Source organism: Hydra viridissima, unplaced genomic scaffold, assembly GCF_058129835.1.
Source record: "Hydra viridissima isolate aposymbiotic clone 2 unplaced genomic scaffold, HvirCarnegie_v1 scaffold_5, whole genome shotgun sequence".
Lineage (NCBI taxonomy): Eukaryota > Metazoa > Cnidaria > Hydrozoa > Anthoathecata > Hydridae > Hydra > Hydra viridissima.
In genome coordinates, this window is record NW_028324304.1 from 11,277,634 (window position 1) to 11,304,206 (window position 26,573).

The 26,573-nt window shown below is 27.8% G+C and overlaps 1 protein-coding gene across 1 annotated transcript; it reads right to left on the reverse strand.

The window, feature by feature from the left end:
• Positions 1–421: 421 nt before the first annotated feature.
• Positions 422–26,573, reverse strand: LOC149888658 (disks large homolog 5-like). The gene is made up of 23 exons (XM_090087199.1): positions 26,451–26,573; positions 25,730–25,958; positions 21,276–22,588; positions 21,107–21,139; positions 20,648–20,772; positions 20,424–20,523; positions 20,266–20,338; positions 20,026–20,129; positions 15,259–16,385; positions 14,777–14,945; positions 8,066–8,174; positions 7,539–7,566; positions 6,027–6,236; positions 5,541–5,727; positions 3,579–3,681; positions 3,413–3,458; positions 3,000–3,176; positions 2,705–2,895; positions 1,914–2,057; positions 1,697–1,833; positions 1,425–1,534; positions 869–978; positions 422–720 (listed from the first exon to the last, which is right to left on the reverse strand). Exons 2-23 carry the CDS (start codon positions 25,923–25,925, stop codon positions 614–616), a joined length of 4,899 nt encoding a protein of 1,632 aa, XP_089943325.1. The 5' UTR covers positions 25,926–25,958; positions 26,451–26,573; the 3' UTR covers positions 422–613.

The following is a 26,573-nucleotide window of genomic DNA, read 5'->3' on the forward strand; positions in this document are numbered from 1 at the left end:
AAATAAAAGTTTAAAAGATTCTTAAAAAATATCAACAATACTTAAATTATAATAGGTTTAAAAAATTTATTTACATCTTTTCCAGCAAAAAAATTTATGAAAATATTTTATCAACTTTTTAAATAAAAATCATTCATTTTCATTCAAAAAGAGAAATAATATGCAAGTGAAAAAAATTTTTTTTTCCTTAATACTTTCCTTTTCTGAAAAAAAAAAAAAAAAAAAAAAAAAAAAAAAATCTTAAAAAATCTTAAAAAATAAATATAAAAATTGATAAAATATAAAAAGTAAATAGTATCATAAAAATAAATCAATAAAAGATATGCATAAAATTAAATCAATAAATATAATAAATTACAATATAAATTTCCAAAAGCAAATAAATAAATGCCAGCCAGCATAAGAAAAAAGACCTGTGATAGAAATCACTTCATTTTAAATTGAATAAACACAAATTCTGTATTATCTGTTGTTTGATGACTAACACCAGAACAATTGGAATAGATAGAACAATTGGAATAGATAGAACAATTGGAATAGATAGAACAATTGGAACGGATTTAGTTTTAACATAGATCCAATTATAGAAATGCAGCACCCACAAAAGAAAATATTAAGAGTTTTCAACATCAATCCATAACACTCTTTGCTGCTGTTGCTCAATGCACTCTTTAATATCTTTGCAAATATTTGTTAAGCCAGAATTACAGTTTATGATTGCTGGGAGAAAAAAAGTCATAACAAAAATATAAGGAAATTTACAATTCAAACAAACTTCAGATAAAAATTTTTTTTTTTAACTTTAAATAAAAACTTTTTGAGGAAAAGTCAAAAAACTCTAAAAAAATATAATAATGTAAGAACTTACCAGTAAAGAACTTGCTGTAATCTCTCTCAATGTTGGCAAAATATTCAAACATATCCTTCACAGTTTTGCTTGGTATTTTATCTTTGATGTAATGGCCATCCTTCAATTCTCTAGATGAAAATGCATTTGAGTATGCTGTGACTAATTTACTTAAATTAATTTAAAAATAGTCCTTGAAGCAAACAGTTAAAACAAGTAAATAATAGTAAATAATCAAATTTAAAAAAACCAATAAACCTTCAATAAATTTTAAATCATATTTTTAAAATACTTTTGGAATATTATATTTTAGGTTTTTCCAGTATAAAAAGATTGATAAAAGTAAGACCTACATCATTTTAAATTAATAAATAGCAAGAAATTTTTAGCTTTCTACAAAAAATATACTTTAATTAAAAATTTATCAAATACAAATTCTTGCTTTATAACGGTGAGTTTTAAAATATTTTCTTATATTCATATAAACTTCACATAATGAAAGTATCTTTCAGAAAATCAAACTTTTGCTCATAATAGCTAGTTGTTCAGTTATTTAACAAAAGATTTCAAAACTTACTTGATTTGTTTGGTAGACTTATACTTTACATAGATAATAATAGGATAAAGCTTTAATGGTGCCAGTTTATCAATACTTGAAGGATTTATATCAAGTAAACAATGCTTTGACTTAAAAATAAAAAGCCTAATTGAAAACTACTGAAATTAGAATAATTACAATACTCAACATAAATTAAACAATACATAAAATAAACAACAAAAAAAAGTTCATTAGCATAATAATCTAACTGGTAATAACATAATAATAATAAACGTATTAATGGTGCCTACCTTTCCAAAAACAACATCTTTGATTGATTGTGGAGTGATACATTCATACCGGTCATTTTTTCGAGACATCTTATAATCAATGTATCTACCATCACCAACACATCTGTCAATTGTATGTTTTGAAGAACTGCAAATTTCTAAAAGAAATTTTAAAAATGATTTTCAAAATTTCTCAAGTCTCTACAAAGATAACAATAAAAGTAAAAAAAAAACAAACCAGGTAAACAACGGGAAAATAATGAGGCAGATTCCATAACAAGTTTATCACAAATTGGTTCTGCCATTGCACCAATAACAACAACAGGACGTGGAAAAGCAGAATCATAGCGTTTCACATTCTTATAAGCACCCAAATCAAGACCTGAAAAAGTAACCTAATTAAATACAAATAATCACAAACTTTTACTTGAACATTAAAATAAAAGCAATTTTCAATAATATGCACAAATATTATAAATGATTTCAAATAAACATATATTATGAACAGTGAAAGAAGAACTGAATAAAGAAGCAATTATTATTTATGTTTAATTCTATATGTTTAGTGTAAATATTGAATGGAAATATATAATTGAAACTATGTTGTACATAGGTCCAGTAGTCTTTATATACCCTTTAGAAAATTTCAAACTTTTATTCTTATTAAAAAATTTTATTAATAAACTTTAAAGTTATCAACCTCATTTTTTGTTCCGTTTTTTCACTGCTGAAATATTTCACTGCTGAAATATTTCACCTCTCAAACACAATAAACATTTCACCTAAACTTCCCTGTTCACCCCACCCAACCACCCCCCTCAGCAGTCATGCCTATTATCTCAAACAATGCAAGAGATAAAATTTTTCTAATAACAAAATAAAGTGATAAAGAGTAAAAAAATAACTAAAAAAAAAAATGGAAAAAAATTATGAATGGTTAAATACTTGTAACTAGTATACTGCAAGTTTTTTCTTTTTAAGAATAAAAAATGTTACTAAAAAATGTAACAATTTTATTATAAATTTTACTTGGAAAAATAGGAAATGACAAGCTGGCAGCAGCATAATCACTTTCAGGTTTGGAATCACTACTTTCCCTAGAGTGGTTCACGGACTGTCCATGTGAACTTTTCTTACTTCGACGAAACAAACTTTTGCGATTTTTTATCTTATCATCACTATATGATGATGTGCGATGCAATAACAATTCTTGTTCAGCACTACATTAAAGTATAAATAACATTTATATTTTCACTGTCTATAATGAAATAAAAACAATCAAAACATTTAAAAAGAAATTAACAAGATAATAAAAAGAAGATACTTTTCTGCACTTGGTATTTTTCCTTTAATTTCTTTATTGCCTTCACATTGGTCAAGAATCAATGTTGCATGCCAAACACCAAGTTGTCCTTTGTACAGGGTTGAAGTCACTAACATAGTGTTTCCTTTCTTAAATGAAAGCTCTCCTTTTTGTGTTGCAACATGATCAAATAAAGCCCTAAAAGTATTTCATTTTTATATATATAAATAAACCAAGAATACGTTTATACAAACAATTCATAATGTTAATATCTATTTTATTTTATCATAATGCATTTATAATTGTCATTATCAATATCTATTGTTATGTATTAATCAGTATATTAGTACATTTATACATTCAGTGATTTAATTTATAACTATATCTTAAAAAAACTTTTAAACTTGCTCATAATGGCCAACCTTGAAACTTACTGAATATAGAAATGATCTCCTGGTTCAGTTTGTGCTTTCAAATAGCCTGCATTAAAAGGAAATTATCAATCCATAAATATTTTTTATGTACTAATATTGAAATATGCAGCTTAATAAAAGAAAAATGTTATAAATATAATATGATGAATAGAAGATGAATTAACACCTGCTGAGTTTGACTGCACATAAAAATCAGCAACTTCAGTTGGTTTTAATAATTCCAATGTTGCTTCCTCTAGTGTGATTGCCAACATTGATTTCCCATTATACTGTATAAACAAATATAATATAAAAAGTCTATAACTGTAATGTTAAAAAAAAACATTTTTATAATGTTTTTATATTTCTATAAAGAAAATTTTAACAGTTTTTCAGATAAATTATGTGTGTGTATATATATATATATATATATATATATATATATATATATATATATATATATATATATATATATATATATATATACAGTAACATGCAAAAGTTTATAAGCAGATAAAACTTTCAAGTTTTTTCTTCATAACTTTTTATCTTTCACTAAAAATGAATGATTTAACAATTGTTCTTTTAAAGTATTTACATAATGTAATTCCGTAAAAAATGAAAATTTGTTACGGAAGGAAGAAATTCAAATTTTATTGAAAACATAATTGTGCAAAAGTTTATAAACAGTTCCATGCCCCATTAAGAAAATCAAAATTTCAGTAAGAAAAACATTTTATTATCAAAACTAATTTACTAGAGATAATATTTAACTTAAATTGAATTAAAAAAATAATTAGAAAGTCTAAGGAATTTTCACTAGAAAAGAAAAGTTTAGTAATAGGTGCTGTAGAGAAGAAGATTCCTTATAAGCAAATTTCTGACTTTTATGATGTGGCTAAATCAACAATAAGCATACTAGTTAAGAGATGTAGAGACCGTAAGACACTTGAAAGCATGGTCTAGAAAGGCCAAAGATAACTATAGAACATCAAGACAGAATTTTGGTAAGACAATCAAAACAAGATCCCCGCAAAAGTGCTATCAAATTAAATGGTATTTTGAGCAAGAATTATGGTGTTGAGTGCAGCGTAGATACTACAAAACATCGCCTGTGTCAACATAATTTGCTTGGTTGTCATCCTGCCAAGAAACCATTTATATTATTAAATAATCGCTTAACACAAATGAAATTTGCAAAAGATCATTTGCATTGGAATTCAAAAGAAAGGTCAAAAGTCTTATTCAGTGGTGAATCAATGTTTTGCATATTTGGTAGTAATGGTATCAAGTACGTGAGACGCCTGATATGTAAAAGATTTGCTCCTAAGTATCAAATACCAACAATTAAATATGGAGGTAGCAATGTAATGGTTTAGGGATCTTTTAGTTACATCTTGATTGTCAATTGAAGAGCGAAAAACTGACCAATAAAAATGATTTATTCAAGATGCTTTTGAATTGTTAGGCAAATATCCCCAAAGATGTGCTTATCAACTTAGTTGACTCTATGCATCATCGATGCCAAGCAATATTAAAATCTAGAGGCTATCCAACAACATACTGTGCTGTAATGAAAAAATATGGAGGAATTAGAAATAATATCTCTTTTTTGAGTTTTTTTCATTTGTTTATAAACTTTTGCACAATTATGTTTTCAATAAAATTTGAATTTCTTCCTTCCGTAACAAATTTTCATTTTTTTGAGTAAATTATATTATGTAATTACTGTAGAAGAACAGTTGTTAAAAATTCCATTCATTTTTAGTGAAAAGGCAAAAGGTTATGACAAAAAGAGTCGAAAATTTTAGCATTTTATAAACTTTTGCACGCTACTGTTTGTAAAGTATTATTTTGTATTTATAATTAGTTAGAAATAGGTAAAAAATAGTTGTTTTTATCTTATTTTGCAACAAAAAAAATATTGTTTTCAAAATATCAACAGACAAATAAAAAATAAAAAAAAACATGAGAATTCTTCACAATTTTTTACAACACAAGAACATTTAAAAATGTTAAACTTTTTACTTCACAACTTGAATTTATTTTAAGTGAACGACTCTTTTTTTTAAATGTATTATTCAAATAATTTGATGATGAAAAAAATTCTTACATAATCCTTATCACAAGAATAAGTTAAAAAATTAACCTCCAAGATCTGATCACCACATTTCAAACCAGGCTGCAAAAATGCTAAACTGTCAGCTTTAATTTCTGAAACAAAAATTCCAATAGTATTTCCACCAATAACTACTATACCCAGGGATGCAGTAGCAGGCTCTCGTACAATGTGAATAAGATGAGAATCTTCCACAACATCTTCTGCAATTGTGGAGCTGACAGAAAAATAAGAAAACTAACTTATAACAAAAAATAAGGAAAAATATTTTTTCTTAAAACATTTAAAAATATAATTTTATTGATGAATTTACTGATAAAATTTAAGCAAAAAACTTATCTGAAAAATTGTTAAAATTTTCTTAACAGAAATTTAATAACATTTTTAAAAATTTTTTATTTATCATTGTAGTTCATTGATTTAACTAAATTAAACAGAAATTAATTTTATATTTCATTCATAAAAAACTTTAATTTTTTTAAGATTTAAAAAGATGAAAAAAATTCTTTCACTTACAATTTAAGGTTAGCTTCAGGAATTTTAGAGTGTTCAGAAGGTGAACTTGTGTTTGAACTTGTGTTTGGTGTTTTGTGTCTGTAAGAACTCGAATCTAAATGCTGGCTTTTGCGCAAAAAATGAGGTGCAGCTGAACTGGTTGAATATCCATGCCATAATAAGGCAGGTGACATAAGTGGTGAGGAAGAGTTGCTATGTATAGAGGGTGTGCTAGATGCAGAAGTTAAACAGTGATAAAAGAAACATAAAAATAACTTATTAAAAAAAGAAATTAATAATAACAACAAACAACAGATTTTACAAAAATTAAATATATCAAATGATAAATCTAATTCATTAAATGTAAATAAGTCCATCACATAATTCAGATTGTAAGTACACAGCAGTTTTTAAAACAATAGGAACATTTAGAATTTTTTTTTTTTCAAAGCATCATAAAAAGTAATAAAGATGTTTTTTTGTGTACAGCTAACATGTCTAAGTTTGATAAAGATATATATTTTTTTTGATGACATGAAAAGTATTTATCTTCAACTAATTAAACTAAAAGGTCCACAAGTTTGTTACTTTTATATTAGAAAATGTTGAAAAACAATTTTTCTAGTAGATTTTTTTCCAAAAAGGAAAAATTGGTTATAAAAAAAGTAAAGGTAACTACATCCATGGGTGGAGTCAACTCAACTACTTTACATTATTGTATTAGTTGGAAAACAAACTTGTTAAAACTTATTCCTATTTCAAATTTGTATAAGTGATATTTTTGTAAGTGGTAAGACTTTAATGTGTGTGCTATAGCCATATTACATGCAGTTTCCTCTGAGCTAAGATAGATACAATCATAACTTAATAAGTATCAATTTTCTCTTTTTTACAAAAACTATATGAAATTTAAAAGATGAAATTTAGCTTAAATAACTTGGTATACCACAAAGGTTCATTTCCTTACATTCATATTTTAATATTAAACATGAGAGGACATTATGAGAAAGGTACAGTTTACAGATGGTTCATCAAGGCAGTGTATCTAAATTTGGAAAACATAAGAAAGGCTAAGTTATCCATCAAAAATGGTTCAATGGAAGGCAGTAGAAACATTTGGTATTAAAAAATTGACCCAGATGGATCATATAAAATACCAGGTAGGTAAGGTAGCATAAAAATTATGAAGAAGCATGAGAAAGAATCATTAGCTCAACTACTGATATGCCCCAACTGGGGCTAACCATTTACAAACAGGGAGCTGAGAATGTGGCTAAAAATGTAAGCTAATGAAAATATGCTTGGATGTAGTCACCACCCCTAATGGGTAATTTCATCCCTAGGTTGGAGTAATTTTTAGAAATAGAAATTTTTTTTATTTCAAAATATTTCAGAAGGCTGGTTGAGTGCTACCCTACACTTATGAGTTATAAAATAATCAGACATTGACTAACTAACGTAATTAACAAAAATTAGAATTTTTTGGATCGAGTTACTAGTTTACACTATTAAAACCTAAAAAAAGTTCCATACCTTTGCAGATTGTCTGCTTCTTGCATTCCTAAAAGAAATAGTATTTATGTACTTTTTGCATGTCTGACTTTTGTTATTCTGTTCAGTTTAATATGGCAGATTTTTATCTAAAAGCTATAATGTATTCTGTTTAACATAAAGAACTGAACAATGATCAGTACACAGATTTGGCAGCTATACTTATATTTGTAAATATTAATGTATTTACAAATGCTTTCTTGCTTTTTTTTTGCCACTTAATGTACCCTTCTCTCTTAATCATTTGCCCTTTAGCTATACTATGTGTAATACTATATGGCAATTTTAACACTCACAAAATTTGGCAATTTCTTTGATTCATAAGTTTTAACTGTAAAAGAATCAAATAAAGACAAAAGAAATTTTCACTTAAAAAAAAATTTTATTTAAATTTCTTTTAAAACAACAAAAAAAAATTCTACTTAAGTTAACAATAAATTCAGAAAAATTTTTCATATCAGCTCACTTTAGATATTAATAAAGATACTCAAATGTTTAAAGCAACTTACTTTGAGGATTATACTGTACTCTGACAGTCACTGTGCTTTCAATAGCAGATTGTTTCAAAATCCACTCTGCCTGCTCATAAGAGGCCATCCGAAGGTTTATACCATTGTACTAAAATATTAATAAACATTTTGTAATTTATATGCTAAAATTAAAAATAAACAAAAATTGAATTGCAATATTTATTTTAATAGTTTTTAAAAGTCCCTTCCATTATGAAAATGCTCATGAACTTTTGTTTGATAATTAAGTGACAAAAAATTGAATAACTGTTACAAGAACATCAAAAAAATTCACAAGTATAATGAAGTTAAGAGTCTAAAATTACCAAAAAAGACTCTTAACTTCATTATACTTATAATTTTTTTTAAAAAAGGAATGTATGATTGGTTAATCAAACATTTTGTAATTGGACTAAATCACCAAATAGATTTAAAGCCGATTGAACATGGGGATATTCAGATAAATGTAAAAAAATATTAACAGTTTTATTCATTTTTTGAAAAGATTGAAAAGACTAATGCATGAATGTCATATCATCATTTTCAGACCAGCCTTTTTAGCAAATGAATATTAGAATCTCTAGACCTGTTGATGGCCCAAACCAAATACATCAGAAAGGAGTACCTCAAGCATATGGTGTCTACAAGCAAGCTACATGGTTTTATCCAGTTGATTCCCAAGCAATTAACAAGCTTTTAAGAACTTACCAGTATTTGAATTAGTATTGAAAAGTAGTTGAAACACATTCCAAGAATATTTGATTCACATTTCCGTAATTGAAACTGCCAGTATACTACGTATTTTAAAGCATCTTACTTATACAAAACTTTAGAGGAAATAGGTATCTTTATTCCTACAGCTGAGACAATGGGAGATTTTGACTGCTGAAATAAGATTTCATTCTGTTTTAATTAGAATTCATGTCTTAATTTGTTAAGATTGAAACTCATGGGACTTCCTTAAATCAAGCCCAATTGGAAAACAATTTTGCATGTGTTCTTTACCATAAGGAAAATATTTAGGCAGACTCAAAGAATCAAGATTTTTGATTTCTTTTTTCTTTCTTTCTTGTCTATATACTATCAAATAACAAATTTAATTACATATTGATAACTGCATTACATAATTGCATTAAGAACAACCTGACAATGACATGGAGTCCAAAAGTTTAATGAGGACATTGTGTATGTGTAACTCATTTACAGACTTTTAGAGCATATAAAAAATCATTTTTTGTTTGATAGTTTTATTCCTTAAACTTGTCAATTTAATTTCATCTTAAAGATGTTTAATAAGATTAGGATCTGGTCTTTGTGATTGCCACTCCAAGACAGATATTCTTTGATTAGAACAGATAGATTAGTAAAAGAATTGATAATCATGCATTTTATTTTCGAATATTTGTTGACAAAGGGGATGCCACTTCTAACATTGAGAGCATTACAACCAATGAAGGCTTGCATGAAAAGCTACTTATGAAAGCAAACCTGTTCTATTACCCGAATAGCTTCATAAAGGTAGTGTTTGTAAGTTGACCACTACAGTTATGCTTGTTAATTTTTTTTTTCCTATATGCAAGAAGTAGAAAGGTAAGAGAAGGTGTCAAAAATATTGTTTCTTTGTAAATCACAAGAATATCCATTCTACTCAAATGAAATAATTAGATTTTCTCTGATGAACAAATACACATCAAACAAGGCATATACTTTGCTATTAGAAAAGTTTCATCCTTCATTGTCTTATTTAAAATCAGTTTTAAAAGGTGGCATTGATCTGATATCTGGATATATACTTTAATCTGATATCTACTACTACTGGTGGAAAATGGTAGTGTTAGTGGTTACTGTGTTATTTCAATTGATGAAATGAATTTAAAAAAGGTTGTCCAATATCAAGGAGGAAGTTTGATTTGTTATAATGATAACGGTAATTTTTACTCTGGTATAGTTGTGTTTATGGTGTTTAGTGTAAAAGAATCACCCCCAATTGTTATTAGGGTTTGTCCAGGATTAAAAATCTCTGGTTTTTTGATTAGTTCAAATATAAAAAAAAAATTAAAAACTTTATAAATAGCATCTTTTAATGTGAGAGCTATAATTACTGAGAATCATGCAACAAATGTTTCAGTATTCAAGATTGTACATTGTAAATTTGGTGAACAAGATAGTGGGATATTTTTCACTTTTATGGGACATCTGGTTTATACCATGAATCCACCTCTGCTGTAGTTATCAGCTATTTTCCAAATGAAACTGTAGCTACTTGATTTTTAAAGCTTATTAATATTTGGTGGACTATTTCAAATTCAAAGGCAAAATTTAACACAAGTAATAGGATTGGTAATTTAGCTTTTCCAGATGATAAAAAGCTATAGTTCTTTATATAGTTATCTAGTAAATATATTTTGTCTGTTCAAACATCTAGTGCATTAATTACATCACTGAAAGGTACTACAAGTCTGCTAGAAGATTCATTTTCAGAAGGATATAAGTATGTTTTCAAACTGATCCATTGGAAAGACATTTCAGTCAAATTATCATCAAATAATGATTTAGTTAGTCGCATGAAGCTCAAAGTTCTGGAAAGATTCTGTATGAAATCGTTATTTAAATTCCAAATCAATATTTGGAAAAGCAATCTGAAACCTGAAATAATAATAATTGACAGAAATGACCTTTGAATAAAATTCTTACAAAGTTGCATTAAATGTATTTGGTTACATCACAAAAAAGATAAATCTAACTGAGCTAACTGCCCGACATGATTAAGTTTCAATTAAATTTCAATATCTTGAATTTCTGTCACATGGTGGTTCAACAAAACCTGAAGCATTATGTTTTTAATGGATTCTTAATTTTGGACACTATAAAGATTATTAAGGTATTCCTAAAAGGAAAAAGTGACCCTTTTTAGCACTTGAAACATATCAAGCATCTGATAATGGGTTTATGTGTATAGAACATGAGGAATGGTGAAGGAAATTGGTGAACACAATTGTTAGCAACATATATTAATCTGTTACAATGAGTAACAGATTAAAAATGGAAAGATCAGAAAAAATTAATTTGCTGCTTTTAAAGTTTCACAAACCATGAAAGATAAACAAATAAAAATATAACAACATAGTATATATACTGTTTCTTTGAGAAACTAAGGAATATTAACTTTTGATGATATATTTTTTGTGATAGAAATTTATTGCTTCTTTATCAGTACATTTATGTTGCTGCACATTTTAAAAAATTTGCATCATTTATGTAGCTGCACATTTTTATAAAGAAATTTGGATCATAGTTTTACAAAAACATTCATGTGAATGTTAGTTTTTCAAATAACTTAAAGATGAAAAGATTTTGTGGAGCAATGAATGATAATGACTGATATAGCTAGCTCACTTGGCTTGATGTGACCATTATTTGAGCCCATGAGATGCATAGTGGTATAAGTCACTTTTTTCAATATTTTGAGTTATTGCCACCAATGGTTAGTATTTTGTTTATTCTATTACATGGCAGAGTGGTATAAGTCTAATGATATCGATAATGATGCTGGAACAATTAGCCAGAGAAACTTCCTCTAAAACAGTTTGATGATTTATGATATGTCTACTAAATGCCTCTGTATCTCAAAACTAGATATGAGTGACTTATACCACTATGCATCTCAAGGGCTCATTTATCAATAGCTAACTGTCTAAATATTTTTATGTTAAGAATTTGATATACATTTATAATGAGTAATTAGATAAATTAAGTATACAAATTGCAATAAAATTTTTAGCAGATATACTTTATTTTCTAAAACACCATATTTTCATTACTTAAAAAAAGTAATGGAAAAGGAAATTCCTAAAGCTATTAAAGTTTTTTTACTTTTTTTTCAAAAAACTGTTTGGAAAAAGAACTATTCCTCTCTATATTAGGGTATCAATAAGAACAAAGCAGTTTTACACCAATGTTTTGTTCTTATTGACATACAACTGGAATTTTCGCTTTTAAATTCCTTCATCATTAGATGTAGTTTAGTGACATGTGGATTGTATTTTTTCCTTGAAGTACTATAAAAAAACTAATAGAGTAATTACTTGAATGGCAGACCAACCTCTATGATAAATTGTTTGGTTGCTTACTTATTTGTGTGAATCTGAATCAGTAATATCATTTGGACTTTGTCAAGCATATTTTGTCTGGATTTAAGTAAGCTTGTGATATTTTTGTAATTTGAGTGCAAGTCCAACTTTTAAAACAGAACTCATCAAGATAAGTTTATTGTTTGTAGAAAATTTTGATACACCAAATAGTATGTAAAACAACATTAGCTGTAAGAATTTTGAGTTGTTTGAGATAAGCTGTAAGAAATCTAAAAGCCTTGATATTTCAGTTTTAATGTGCACTAATTATATACACCATAAATTAATTAAATAAGTTAATGAAATAACAAACAGTAAATTATCAACTGTCACCTTAGTGAGTAAACTTTAAATAAAGAGTCAATTAGAAACACTTATTTTAAAGTTGAATCAGTGATGATCAACTCACTGAACTAAATTCAGTCATAGAAGAAATGCTGAAATTTCCCAGAAAGCAGCTAATGATACTCTGCCTGAGAAACAACCTTAAAGAGTTTTTTTAATTCATAACATATTTTGTCACTGTGCAAGCAGCTGGAGCCAACCATAGAGCCAGGTTGATGGTGAAACTTGAAAACTTGGAATTATTACACCAACTGGTCCAGTATATGACAATTAATGAAGCAGTTACCATAGCAGCACTGAAGACTTTCATCATCTGTGGTATCACAGTGAAACCATGATCATATCAGCCTTCTTTGATGACAAAGTACCACAAAACATCCTCCAACAGCAACCTTTGCGTTGGAGGATGTTTTGTGGCAACAAAGTTTTGATATACTTTTGAAGTGGGTGTGAGATAAAGTTGCTGGAAGTTGTGAACAATGCTGTTAATTGTAATATAATGTTGATAAAATTAATTAGTAATGTTAATGACCTGGAGAAACAGAAATAGTTTACTACAGCTAGTCAAGAACCGCTGATGTGAATAACCAGACCATAAGAAGTCTAGACAATTGAAAATGAAGGTAAGATATTTAATAACAATAGACAATTGGCAATTATGAGATTGAGACCAATGAGACTTATATAATAATTTAGATTTATAGGATATTTTTCCAATGGTTTAGACCAATTAGATACTTTTGTACAATTAGTAGAAATGCTTTTTTTAGGTCTACTCAAAAAGACTGTGCTCTAGGTTTGTCTCAATAATGGTTGATTATAATATTCTTTCAAAAATCATTTGTTTTTGTGATTTTTAATACTTAAATTTTAAGACAAAATACCTGAAAATGTCATGTAAGGACAAGCTTTAAATTTTAATTTGATACCAAAGTACTTACTGCAAAACACTAGTATTACAAAATAAAAACTTTATTGATTAATTATACCACATAACACCTTACAACATGTACAGCTAAAACACGAAGAAGTTTCCTGAATACTGTAAATAATATCTTAAGCAGAATGAATCCCTAAGTTTAGGAGATTTTACTGAAAAATTTTAATGGTGTCCAGGATGAGATTCAAAAATACAACTGAAGCAAAAGTCTAAGTTCTTTATCCAACTGTGCTTTGCTTTAATGAGGAAGCATTCATCAAACAAAAAATCTTTTTTTTACCTCTCAGAAGACATTCATCATGACACAGAGTTTGTCTGCAAAATTCAAGATTGCTATAGATATATTAAAGACAATCTACTTAATGTATTAAGTGTTAAGTACTTTTTGGATGGTTGAGCAGCACAAATTTAAAAATTTCAAAAAAACTTTAATATTTGCCATCATAAGAAAGGTTTTGATGTAAATGCTGAATGGGTGTTTTGTGATGGTATTAGTGAGAATGTTACATAGTTAGTCTCTCAAAGAAATCTAAAATAAGTAACTACTGCACAGATTTTGAACAGTATCGTAAAGTACTCCTTTTACACACCCAAGATAAATGGAATCTATTTTCAGTCATTTTCAAAAATGGAAATTCACCATACTAAAACATAATTATTAAATAGATATTTGCTTGTAAGAGCAGTTCATGAGACTGGAAGTCAGAGAAAACAGGAAGTGGTTTAAAAAAAATCCATTAAAAAAAAAAAAAAAAAAAAAAAAAAAAAAAAAAAAAAATTGGAATTGATACACTTACTGAAATATTCCTAAAACCAAAAAAATTAGTTGGATTACAGTTATTATAGATTTTGGTAAGACTTTGGATAACACAGGAAATAGCTTCAAATTGTCAGATTCATGGATCTCCATGAACCAACTAAAAACTTCTTCTGGACAAACAGACATGATGAGTGTTAGAGAGATAAAACATGTATACAAACAATAGTATACAAGTAAACTTTTTTTCCAGATTTTTGGGTATCCATTTTGACTTTAAAAACTTTGTTTTTACAACACTATTAGGAAACTCAACATTTTCTAATAATGTTGTAAAAGCAAAGCATTTCTTAAGTTCTTTGAGCAAAAATAAAACGTGGCTAACTTATGGAATATTCCACAAACCATTTGATAAATTTAAGCCTGTATATATATTGTAAGGATATAATATTTAGATATGAGATATAAAACTTAACAGAATTTAGTAATCTAGACATAAAAACTAATTAATAACATGCCTCTAATAATTATTAACATACCTCCAATAATTGATCTCCATATTTCAAGCCAACTCTTGATGCAATAGACTCTTTATTCAGACCAGTTACAAAAATTCCATTATCTTTCCCTTGTGCAATTGTTATGCCAAGTGGGTATTGACCTTTTTCTATAACTATTAGGCGAGGCTCTTCATCTCCGCTATCATCACTAAAATATATCAAATATAACTTTTGAATTCAAGTTCTCAATTAGACACATTGAAAGAACAGATATCAAATTTACGTAATAGTTGTTTTTTATATTACAATTTACCACCACTTATTTGCCACCACTACTAATGACATTTCACAGTTTCTACTGCTTTGCTAAGCCTAAAACCATTTATCAAATAAGGATTACCTTATATCAGAGAGGTATCATTTTCCTACCAATCAGAAAATGTTTGGTGGCAATGTCAATAACAAGTGTGATGTAAAAAAATAAAATGAAGATAATATTTATTAGTTTATACTAATCAAACCTGTGAGATTTAATGCACTGTGAGGCTTTTTGATTTTTGGATTCTAATGAGTTTATTTGAGAAAATTCTTGCAAATTCTCATGTGTTTCTTCATGCACAGATTCAATATTGCCCAAATTAGATGATACTGCTTTATCAGAAAAGTCTGAAGAATTTAAAGATCCATGTGAGCTTCCAGATTTATAACCGCCAGCCTTAAAACTATTATTTTGTAGAAGATCTAACCGCACATATTTTCCAGGAAAGGTTCCGAACTGTTGGTCAGGTTTCATAATAGGCTGAACATTTTTAATTTTTTTTTTTAAAATATTGCTTTGACCTTCAAAAACTTCACTTATTGCTCTTCGTGATCGATTTTGCATGGGGTTATCTTGGTAAGCTGGCCATAATGTACCTCTAAATGGTGGCCTGCCCTTCTGCTGAATATTTAATGACTTAGATCCAGAAGTATTGGACAATATCATTGAGGTGGGTCTAAAGTGTTTAGTAGGTATGGTTAATGATTCAGAATTCATACTTGATCTAGGAGAAAAAGCTAGTGGATCAGCTCTATTTATGTTAAGAGGAGATGATGGAGTCATACGACTAAAATCAAAGGAATGTCGACTACTACTGCTTGCACTGCTTACTTTGGATCCTTGTGCAGATTTTGGTCTACGTAACGAAACATAGGTTGTTTCAACTGTGGATGGTATAGATGCTTGATAATTTGCTGGTGCAGCATCTTGATGTTTTGATACTGAACTCATGAAATATGAATTTCTCTGATTAGATATCACCTTAACATCAATATTTGGTTTTGCAATTTGTTTTTTATCAAATCCATTTTTATCTCGATTGCTTTCTGGGCACATGATGGATAATATTTTATCTATTTCTTCTTCCAGTGAGGGAGATGGACTAGCATTATTTCGAAGGCGGATTGAATTTGCAAGCCTAGGATTTTTTGCTGAAACAGAAGCCAATGGAAGAGTAGTAGTACCCTTATCATCATCATTGAAAATTTGACTTCTTTGTGATGAATTAATACTTACACTTGGTTTCAAAACTGTTAAGCTTAAATTACTGGTTTTTAAAAGAGACATTGCTTCATCATGTGGCACATTTTCCATAGAACAACCATTCACCTAAAATATTTTTCTTTATCAAAAATTTGATTGAAAATAAAAATCAATAGCTAATGATATTTTACTGAAAGAATATTAAAATACCTAAGTTGAATTTATATGAAAAAATATTGTAACTCTTTTAAAAACAAATGCATTGTTTAAATGCATAAAAAAATGGCACACAAAACAAATTCTTGAAAAAATTAAAAAACTCTTAATATATTATTTTGAAACAGGCAAAACTTGTAACAAATAATTTTGTAAAAATTTGTAAAAAATAATATTCTAAATATTTCTAACAAATAACACAAGATAATAAAATAATACAAGAGCAGTTTTACTACTCTAAAATAAAAACATTAAAAAAAAAGTGTAGAATTATGTCATTGAGTAATTTACCTAGGTTTACCTGAGCAAACAATTGTCAATTGGTACCCAATAAGTCCATTAAAGAACCTAGACTGGATCACAAGTCCTTTTTTTTTTATATGAAAAATTATAGTAAAGATAAATAATGTATTTTAAAAAAAGTTAAAAAAGCTTTTTTACTTAATCATTATAGTACTTAAATTTTTGTTTCAAAAAAATTTTTTATACCAACTTTTTTTTAAAAGTCATAACTTTAAGCCACATGATACTTAACTATATTTCAGCAAGTAAACCTGAGAGAAACATTTAAAATTTCAAATGATTTTTTTAATAAGCAAGATGATCCTCCTTCAAGGTATTTTTAAAAAATTCTATAAAATAAAGTCAGAAAACTTATCTTAAAACTTTTTGTCTGTGAAAAAAATTGTTCATTTTTAGAGAAAGATCAAGGCTTTAAAAAGTTGTTGCACCCACCGCATAATAAAATTGTTCTTACAAATATTTATGCATTTTTGACCCAAAAAATGCCACACAAACAATTATTAATTGTAGAAGAAAGAGCAGAAAAACTTGCCAAACTTTCATAAAATTAAAAGATGAATATCTAACCTTTCAAATAATAAAGAAATAATAAATAAAAATAAAAAATTGTCACCCTTATTTTTAAGTCAGTTAAATGAAACTACAACTGTGATAATTATCTCAACTTTGAGTATTCTGTTGCTACATACAGTAGCAAAAGTTTATAATGTAAAATAATACTAAAAATGAATAAAATTTTTAATATCTATTCCTATAACGTGACTACATAGTATGATTTATTGAAAAAAATGATAACTTGTAATGGAAGGAAGAAATTCAAATTTTACTGAAAACATAACCATGCAAAAGTTTATAAACAATTACATACCCCATTAAGAAAATTAAAATTTCATTAAGAAAAATGTATTTATGTTAAAACTAATTTATTGGATATATTTAACTTAACTTGAATTTAAAAAATAATAAGAAAATCAAAGTAATCATCAAGAGAAAAGAAAAACTTAATAATACATGCTGTAGAGAAGAATGTTCCTTATGAGCAAATTTCTGAGCTGGTGACTAAATCAACAATTAGCGTGCAAGTTAAGAGATATAGAAACCAAAAGATAACTACAGAACATCAAGACAGATCTTTGGTAAGAAAATCAAGACAAGATCCCCGCAAAAGTGCTGTCAAATTAAATAGCATTCTGAGCAATAAATATGTTATTAAGTACAGCGTAGATGTTAAAAACGTTGTCTGTGCCAGCATAATTTGTTTGGTCATCGTCCTGCCAAGAAATCATTATTATTAAATAATTGCTCAGCTCAAATGAAATTTGCAAAAGATCATATGAATTGGACTTCAAAAGAATGGTCAAAAGTCTTATTCAGTAACGAATCAAAGTTTTGTATGGTTGGTAGCAATGGTATCAAGTACATGAGATGTCTGAAAGATGAAAGACTTGCTCCTAAGTATCAAATACCAACAACTAAACTGGTGGGGCAAATAATGGTTTGGGATCTTTCAGTTGTGATTCTAATGGTCCACCTCATTGCATTGATTACATTTAGATATAATTAATGCGATGAAATGGATCAATAGAATCAAGACTGAAGGTAAATCGATGCATTGATTATATATAAATCGATGCATTGATTATATATAAATATATTCAAATCAATGCATCAATTATATTTAGATATAATCAAGAATGTTATGCTGCCACATGGAAAAGAAAAAATGCCTCATAGTTGGATTTTCCAGCAAGACAACGATCTAAAACACCGTGCAAATTCTCTCATCAATTCGAAAAAAAATTTTATTTCAGACTGACATTCTTAAAACCCAGATTTAAATCCAAAAGAACATCTTTGGGAATATTTCGATCATCAATTGAAAGGCAAAAAACCAACCAATAAAAATGATTTATTCCAGGTCCTTTGGGATTGTTGGACAAATATCCCCATAGATGTTCTTACCAACTTAGTTGACTCTGTACTTTGTTGTTGTTAAGCAATATTAAAGTCTAGAGGCTATCCAACAAAATGATATGATGAAATATTGCAGAGGAATTAGAAATAGTACTTTTTTTTAAAAATTTTTTTCATTTGTTTATAAACTTTTGGACGATTATGTTTTCAATAAAATTTGAATTTCTCCTTTCCATTACAAGCTATCATTTATTTTGAGTAATTTATAGTATGTAATCACATTATAGGAACAATTGTTGAAAATTTCATTTATTTTCGCTGAAAAGTCAAAAAGTTATGATAAAAAAACTTGAAAAATTTAGCTGTTTATAAACTTTTGCATGCTACTGTATATGAAATTGAATTTAAAGAAGAATTACAAAACAAAACTACAATAAAAGATTCTGATGTATTGGAGATAACAGAATTCTTTATTATTTAGTTTGAATCACTGCAGATAGTGCTCCAGCTATTCTGGGGTGCAAATCTACAAATTAAAATAAAAGATTGTGCAACATAACTTTTTTCTAAAATATTTTATGCATGGGCATTGAAATGAAAAAATTAGGTTATTTTTCAGATTTTTTTGAAAATAGAAAATTTACATAAGATTTATGACAATACAAGACAGCTTTTAAAACTTGCAATGATTAAAGCATTCAACAAAACAAATTTTTGATTTACACAGTTTTGAGTTGGTTACCTGTTGGTAAATGTTTAGAAAGTCTTTGAATTTAGAAAAAAAAAAATTAATTACTAAATGTTTTGATATGAGAATATTTTGCTGCTATAAATAGGCCACATTAACATATTCAGTTTGTAATCAATATATTAGTGAATAAAAAAGGTTTGTAAAAAAAAAAAACTTTTTTTTCACACTGATATATTGATGCCATTTATTGAAAAGTTTAAGCTGTACAATATTGATACAGAAAAAACAAAATTTCTGTTTTATTGAGAGTTTGAAAGCTATTTAACAAATCCTTAAACATAAAACAAAAAAAAATTATATACAATTACAATTTTAATAAATAAATTTCAAATATATTTTTGAAATTCAACTATTTTCTGTGGTAAATTATGAAGGAGATATCTGTTACCTCACTTGGATTTGATTCCAGAAGATACTTCAGAAGAATTTTGTAGAGTTTTAATTCAAAAGATATCTTTAAACAAATTTCAATAGCTTTTTTAAATAGTTTCTGAATTTGTTTCACTATTATTTTTCACTATTATCACTTTATTATTTCCTTATTTTATTTTTAAAAAAGAAAACTGAAAAAAAAAATCTTACAAATAGTATTTTGTCCCCAATGGAAAGTGTTTCCTCTTTTGCTGCAGCACTTCCAGGTTCTATTCGCTTTATATGGAGACCACTGTCAATGCTTAGTCCAATATCTGTATGTAAGAAAAACTTTTTTTTTTAAACAATTTGTTTTACACTCTTCTATTTTTAATAAAATACTAAAAAATTTAACTAAAAACCTTTGATGAAATGTTAAAAAAAATTAATTAAGTTTGACTCCAATCTTACTTTCATCTTTACTTTTTAGTTCCACCCTATGAAGTGGTGTCCTTACACCTACTCTAGTGTGCCTCAATATGGTCTACAATAATAATAATATTAATTAAAAAAAAATTGTGCATCATTACTAAAACAGAAAATCTAAAGTTTATCTTAAAATAACTTACTATTGTAAGCTTGTTATTTCCATGAATAGCATCATAAGCTGTCTGGTATTCAACATTTGTCATGTCCTTGTTATTGACGCTGAGTATACAGTCATTTACTCTTAAAAAACATAACTACAAAAAATTAATATCAAACATATTAACAATAATTGTAAAAATCATTACAATTATTGCTTGTGTTTATTTAGAAAACTGTGAGAAACTTTAAAAGAAAAAAAATTTACTTCAATTTTTTTGCTGCAGAAGTTCCTTGTTGAACTGCAACAATAAATATGGAAGCATCATGGGGAGTTAATGGTGCATCACACCCTCCTCCAATATTAAAACCAAAAGTTCCACTTTCCATGTTCTACAAGTAAAAAATTAAATGTAACAACAGGAACCTGTGTGTTTGTGCATGTGTCACTGAAGCTGGTTTAGAGAATGAATAACTATTAATACTTATTAATACTGGGTTAGTTTTATAGTTCAAGAAATGCAACTAAAATTTTATTAAGCAACAGATATAAGCAATAGATATAGTATATGTAATAGATATAGTATATGCAATAGATATAAATATATGCAATAACATAAATTTTAATAGATATAAATATATGCCAAAACAAAAAATCTAATTCTTAAAAATATCATTCTTAAAGACAAATTTTTTAGAAAGGTATTTAAGACATAAACTACATTACCCTTTCAAGATTAACAGTTTCAATATGATATGACTAAAGTAAAAAAAATTATGAGAATTAGCAACAATAAATTTATACTTACAAGCAATGTACATAGATTGAAGTTTAAAACTAAAACTTGGATCCATGCAAAGTAATAGGCTTTGAATATAAACTAGAACTTTCTTACCAATGAGTCAGCATCAATAGCAGAATCTTGACTTGATTGCAAATGAATTGAGTTTAGATCAGTAGCAACTGCTGTTCTAAGCTGCAGTTGTTGAATTACAGAAGCAAAACGCTTTTTATTTAGTTCATATTCAGATTTACACTCCTTCAATTCCTCCTGAAGTAATTCATTCTCCTGCATACATTGTTTATATCTTTCTTTATATTCTTCTAGCTCACGCACAACTTTATCTCGCACACTAAAAGCCCAATCTCGACGAGTCATTGAAACTTCAGCTATGTTCCACGCTTTAGTCAACTCACTAGAAAGTTCATCAAACGGTTTTTTCAAGCTCTCAGTTTCTCCTTTGCCTTGCTCAATTTGTGTGAGAATATTTTTTACTTCAAAGCATTCTTTAAGAATTCTATCTCGATGAATAATAGCTTCACCACGTTCTTTCTGAGCAGCATTTCGCTCTTGCTTAAGCATTTCATAATCTTGTTGCTGTTCTTCAAGTTGCTTTACTGACTGCTCTTTTTCCTTAAGTGCAGTTTGTAAGCGCACACGCAAATCATGCACTTCTTTAAAAGCTTGATCTCTATCTGCCAGCACAGCAATAATTTCATGTCGAAGGCCTTCTTTTTCAAGGAATACTTTTTCTTTATCATCAATGAGTTTCTTTGCTTCTTCTTTTGTTATTCCTAAATCATGTTGCAACTTCTCAATTTCTTGGTGCACAGTGTCTCGCTCACTCATCACAAGTTTGTATTCATGTAGAGCAGAATTGCGTTCTTCACGTAGCTTAATTATATCTTTACTCATTTGTAATTTTACTCTAATAGCCTGCTCAAGTTCTTGAACTGCTGCAACCCATTGTTGTTTATGCTGTAAAGCATCATGCATTGCATCATCACGATCTCGTAAAGCCTTCTCATAACCACATATTGCAGCAGCACATTGCTGTTTTAATGCATTTCGCTCAAGAACTAATGAATCACAGTCAGCTTTTAGCAACTCATATTGTTGCTTTTGCTTTAAATTGTCTTCCTCTAATTGTTTACATTTATTGAGTAAAAAATCATTGTTTTCACGAAGATCGTCAAAGTTGCACTTCAAGTTCTGATTTTCTTTTTGAAGACCATCACATACAGCTAATGCATTATCATTAACTGAATCTTTTTTTAGTTTACTTGATTCTAACTTTTCTTGCTCCCTAAGTAAAACAATCTCCTCATAATCCTGCTTTAATTTATTACGATCTGCACTTATTTGTTCATACTTGATTGAAAGAGCTTGGAATTCTTTACTAGAAACTTCTAGATTATTGATCATAACTACAAAAAAATAAACAAACTAGAAATAATACTAATTACAAAGTAGAAAACCAAGAGAATCGTTTATGAATTTAGCTTTAGCTTTAGTTTTATAGTATCACATTAGTTTGCGTAGTTAAGAAGACAGTTACTAATTTGGTAAAGCAGGCTGATGGTAGAGCTTACTAGTGCATTAGAAAACAGATTGCTTAATGCAAATATATGATTTATCGTTGGGAATTTTACTGGAATTTCAGATTACCGGTTTTTGGTAAATGTTGATCTCATTACCTGTAATAACTGATTTTTACTGATATTTAAAAAAAATTTTATTACATGGAAAAAATGTCTTCCCTGAATGATGATCTAGTGCAAATACCTTTGTGTTTCTTGGTTACAAAATTTTGAGTTAAATGTATTAAATAAATTAAAGATCAATTTATCAAATCATTAACTAATGAATAAATAATTACTAAATTTAAACCTTTTACAACATTTATATTTATTTGAAATATGAGTATTCTACATTTATTAACAATCTTGTATGTTAAAATGTTTTTGGCTGAACAATCTTTAATTCAATAACAAAGAAATATGTTGACCAAAAAGTCCTCAGTTTGGGATGACTTTACAAAATATGATCAAGAATCTGCCATGTGTAATTTATATAAAAAAGTTGTTAAATGTGCTGGAGGATCAACTTTTGGGCTCAGGGCTCATTTAAAATCTCAACATGACAAAAAGAAAGGTATTGAAGAAAAAAATACATTACTACCTGTAAAAAGACAAAGAGAAATGACAGAATTTGCAGAAAGATAAACTATGGCATCAATGTATGCCAGGATTCAGTTGATGGCTTCAGTTGATGGCTTCAGCATTCATACAATGGCTAACTCTCATTTCATTAGAAAACCATTCATTAATCTACATCTTAATCCATTAAAGGATCACAAAGTAATTTTAAAATATGCTGGTGATTTTGCAAGGGAAATAAAAAAAAAGAAGTAGCTCACAACTTAGATAGAAACACATCAGCTTTACTGCTGATGAATATACGAGTGTGAATAATCAAAGGGTACTAAATGTCAATGCCCATGAAGGGAAATCTTACAATTTAGGGTTGATCAAAGTAGATGGTAGCCTTCCATCAGAAGAGGCTAAAAAGTTACTTTCATGAAACCTAGATGAACTTAGTCTAAATTGCAAACAAGTGGTTTGTTTCAAAACAGATGGGTTATCTGTTAGGATCAAACTTGGGAGGAAGTTACCTTGTTCCCACCAATTGTGTTTGGCACATAGATTGCATTTGACATTTACTGATGTGTTTTACATGAAACTTGTAGAAATAGGAGAAAAAGAGAGCAAGGGCATGGAGGTAGAAGTGGATATGGATTTAGAGGAAGAAGAAGAATACGATGTGGATTTAAATGTACCTTTTGTCCTAGAAAAGACTGAATTGAACCCTAAAAATTTGGCTCCAGATATTCAAGTTCTTATATCCAAAGTCAGATATATTGTGAAAAAATTTAGAAAATCACCTGAAAAAAACAATTTTCTTCAAGAAAATATTCAAGAGAAATATGGCAAAAAACTCTCTCTTCTTATAGATGTGAAAACAAGATGGAACAGAATAATTATCATGATTAGGAGATTTCTCCAGGTTTTGGAAATTGTTCAGGTTGTTTTTAAAGAGATTGGAATAGACTTTGAGTTTACTAGAGATGAAATTGATCTTTTGAACAATATAGTTTTGCTTGTTAAGCCATTAAAAATTGCCTTGAAAAAAATTTGTAGCAGAGAAGCTACTTTGCTTACTGCACATGGAGCTTTCATTATCAAAAAGTTAGAAGATAATAACTCCTATTTTGCAGGAAGCATGAAAGAAACTTTATTAAAAGATATAGAGAAAGACAACAGAGCAATTTGCTTGCTTTATTAAGATATTTGAAATCACCCAACTCAGTAGGAAAAACAGATAATTTCTATCAGTTCCTTCAAAGCCTACTAGGGTGAAAATCACTAAAGAAATACTACATCATATTCGCAGCACTAAAGAAGATAAAAATAGTACCACTGACTTAGAGCTTTCTCACAACAATTCATCAAATCCTGAAAGTCAACTGAAGCTGTCACTTGAAAAAGAAATAGAACAGACTGTGAGTCAGTCTCTTGCAGGAAAGGATTACAGTGATAAAGAATTCAAGTAATTGTCCAAAAAATTCCAACCTGTATGAAAGTAATAGGGAAAGAACAAAAAATTTAAAGACTTTACTGTCGCCACTTGAAACAATTCCTCCAACTTCTGTTGAAAGTAAAAGAGCATTTAGTGCTGCAGGTTGCTTTGCTACAAAGAGAAGGTCACGTTCGAGTGCTAAATTCCTTAGTAGTCTTTGCTTTCTGAAAGGTTATTTCAATATGAATAAATAAAGAGATGAAAAATAAACATCTTTTTTAAAAATAGTTTAATTTACATTTCTTTTATTTAATTTCTTAGACAGTAAAAACTGGTAATTATGTAAAAAACTGGTAAATTTCTACTGGAGAAAAAAGTACACTTTACCAGTAAATTACCAGTTCCCAACTATGATATAAATGTTAAAGGTATAAAAAAGAGCATTAAAAAACACCTTATATAAATGTGGTGATGCAAACTTATAATTTCTCCAAGTTCCCTAAAAAGGGCAACTTGACATAAAGCACTCAAACAAAAGTTTACACACACAGATATATATATATATATATATATATATATATATATATATATATATATATAATATATATATATATATATATATATATATATATATATATCCTTCAATTGAAGGATATATATATATATATATATATATATATATATATATATATATATATATATATATATATATATATATCCTTCAATTTGTAATTAATTGAAAGCTTCAGCCTTTATTACAACTTAGCAACCATGTAAACCAGGATTGTGATGAAGAACATAGTACATCATGCATCTAATTTTTCAAGAATGAGCACTGTTACCATACTGATAACAGTGCTCATTCATGTAAAAATTAGATGCGTAATATACTATGTTCCTGACCACAATGCTGAAATTTATACTAAAAAATATCAAAACAAAAGCTTTTATCAAATTATTTTCTAAATTTGTATTGTTTTAGATATTACCCTTGTGTTGCTTCCTAAAATACTCAGCTTCCTGTGCAGCCATCTCACATTGGTTCATTATCTCTGCATGCCGACATCTCAATATTTCTAATTCACTCATTGCACTTAAACACTGATTTCGCAAACGTGCATAGTCATTTTGCTGATGTTGCAATTCAACATCACCTTTAGCAGATGTGTAAGTAGAAACTGACATTTTTTGTCAACATGGATCAGTATAAGCTTAATACTAAAATTAAATAATAAAACTAATATATATTAGGATATACATACATACATACATACATACATACATACATACATACATACATACATACATACATACATACATACATACATACATACATACATACATACATACATACATACATACATAATGCGTACACACACAACATAAGTTAAATTTTTATGAATATATTATAAAAATTTAATACGAAATATACATATATAGTTTAATTGTCGTTACAAAGCTCCTGTTTTTTATTTAGGATAGCAACAAATAACTGATTTTTACAGAACTTGTCTATTGATTTATACTTTTATCAAACTTAACTTAATTATGAGATTAGATAGAAATTATTTGCATGAGTAAAAATATATCAATAGAAAGATAATATAAATGCATATAGTTCCTTAATATTTGTGCAGACAGTACTTTAACTAAATTGATATGGTGGGCGTTCAAATATATATCTAATTTTAAAATTTACTAAGTAATTACCAGTTGTATATAAGAAAATTGAAGACAATCTATTTCAGTTGACATCGAACTTTCAAATTTTTAATTTTCAATAAATTAGTGCATATTACAGTAGTTAAGTGAACAACTGCAATTAACTATGCG

Bases quoted from the DNA above. Each gene is read 5' to 3' on its own strand.
- LOC149888658 (XM_090087199.1), bottom strand. From the start codon at position 25,925: ATGTCAGTTTCTACTTACACATCTGCTAAAGGTGATGTTGAATTGCAA. The intron at 3,459-3,578 runs GTGTTAATTCAT...CTTTTAATGCAG, and splicing joins TGTGCAGTCAAACTCAGCAG to GCTATTTGAAAGCACAAACT. The intron at 2,896-2,999 runs GTATCTTCTTTT...ACTTTAATGTAG, and splicing joins AAAATACCAAGTGCAGAAAA to TGCTGAACAAGAATTGTTAT.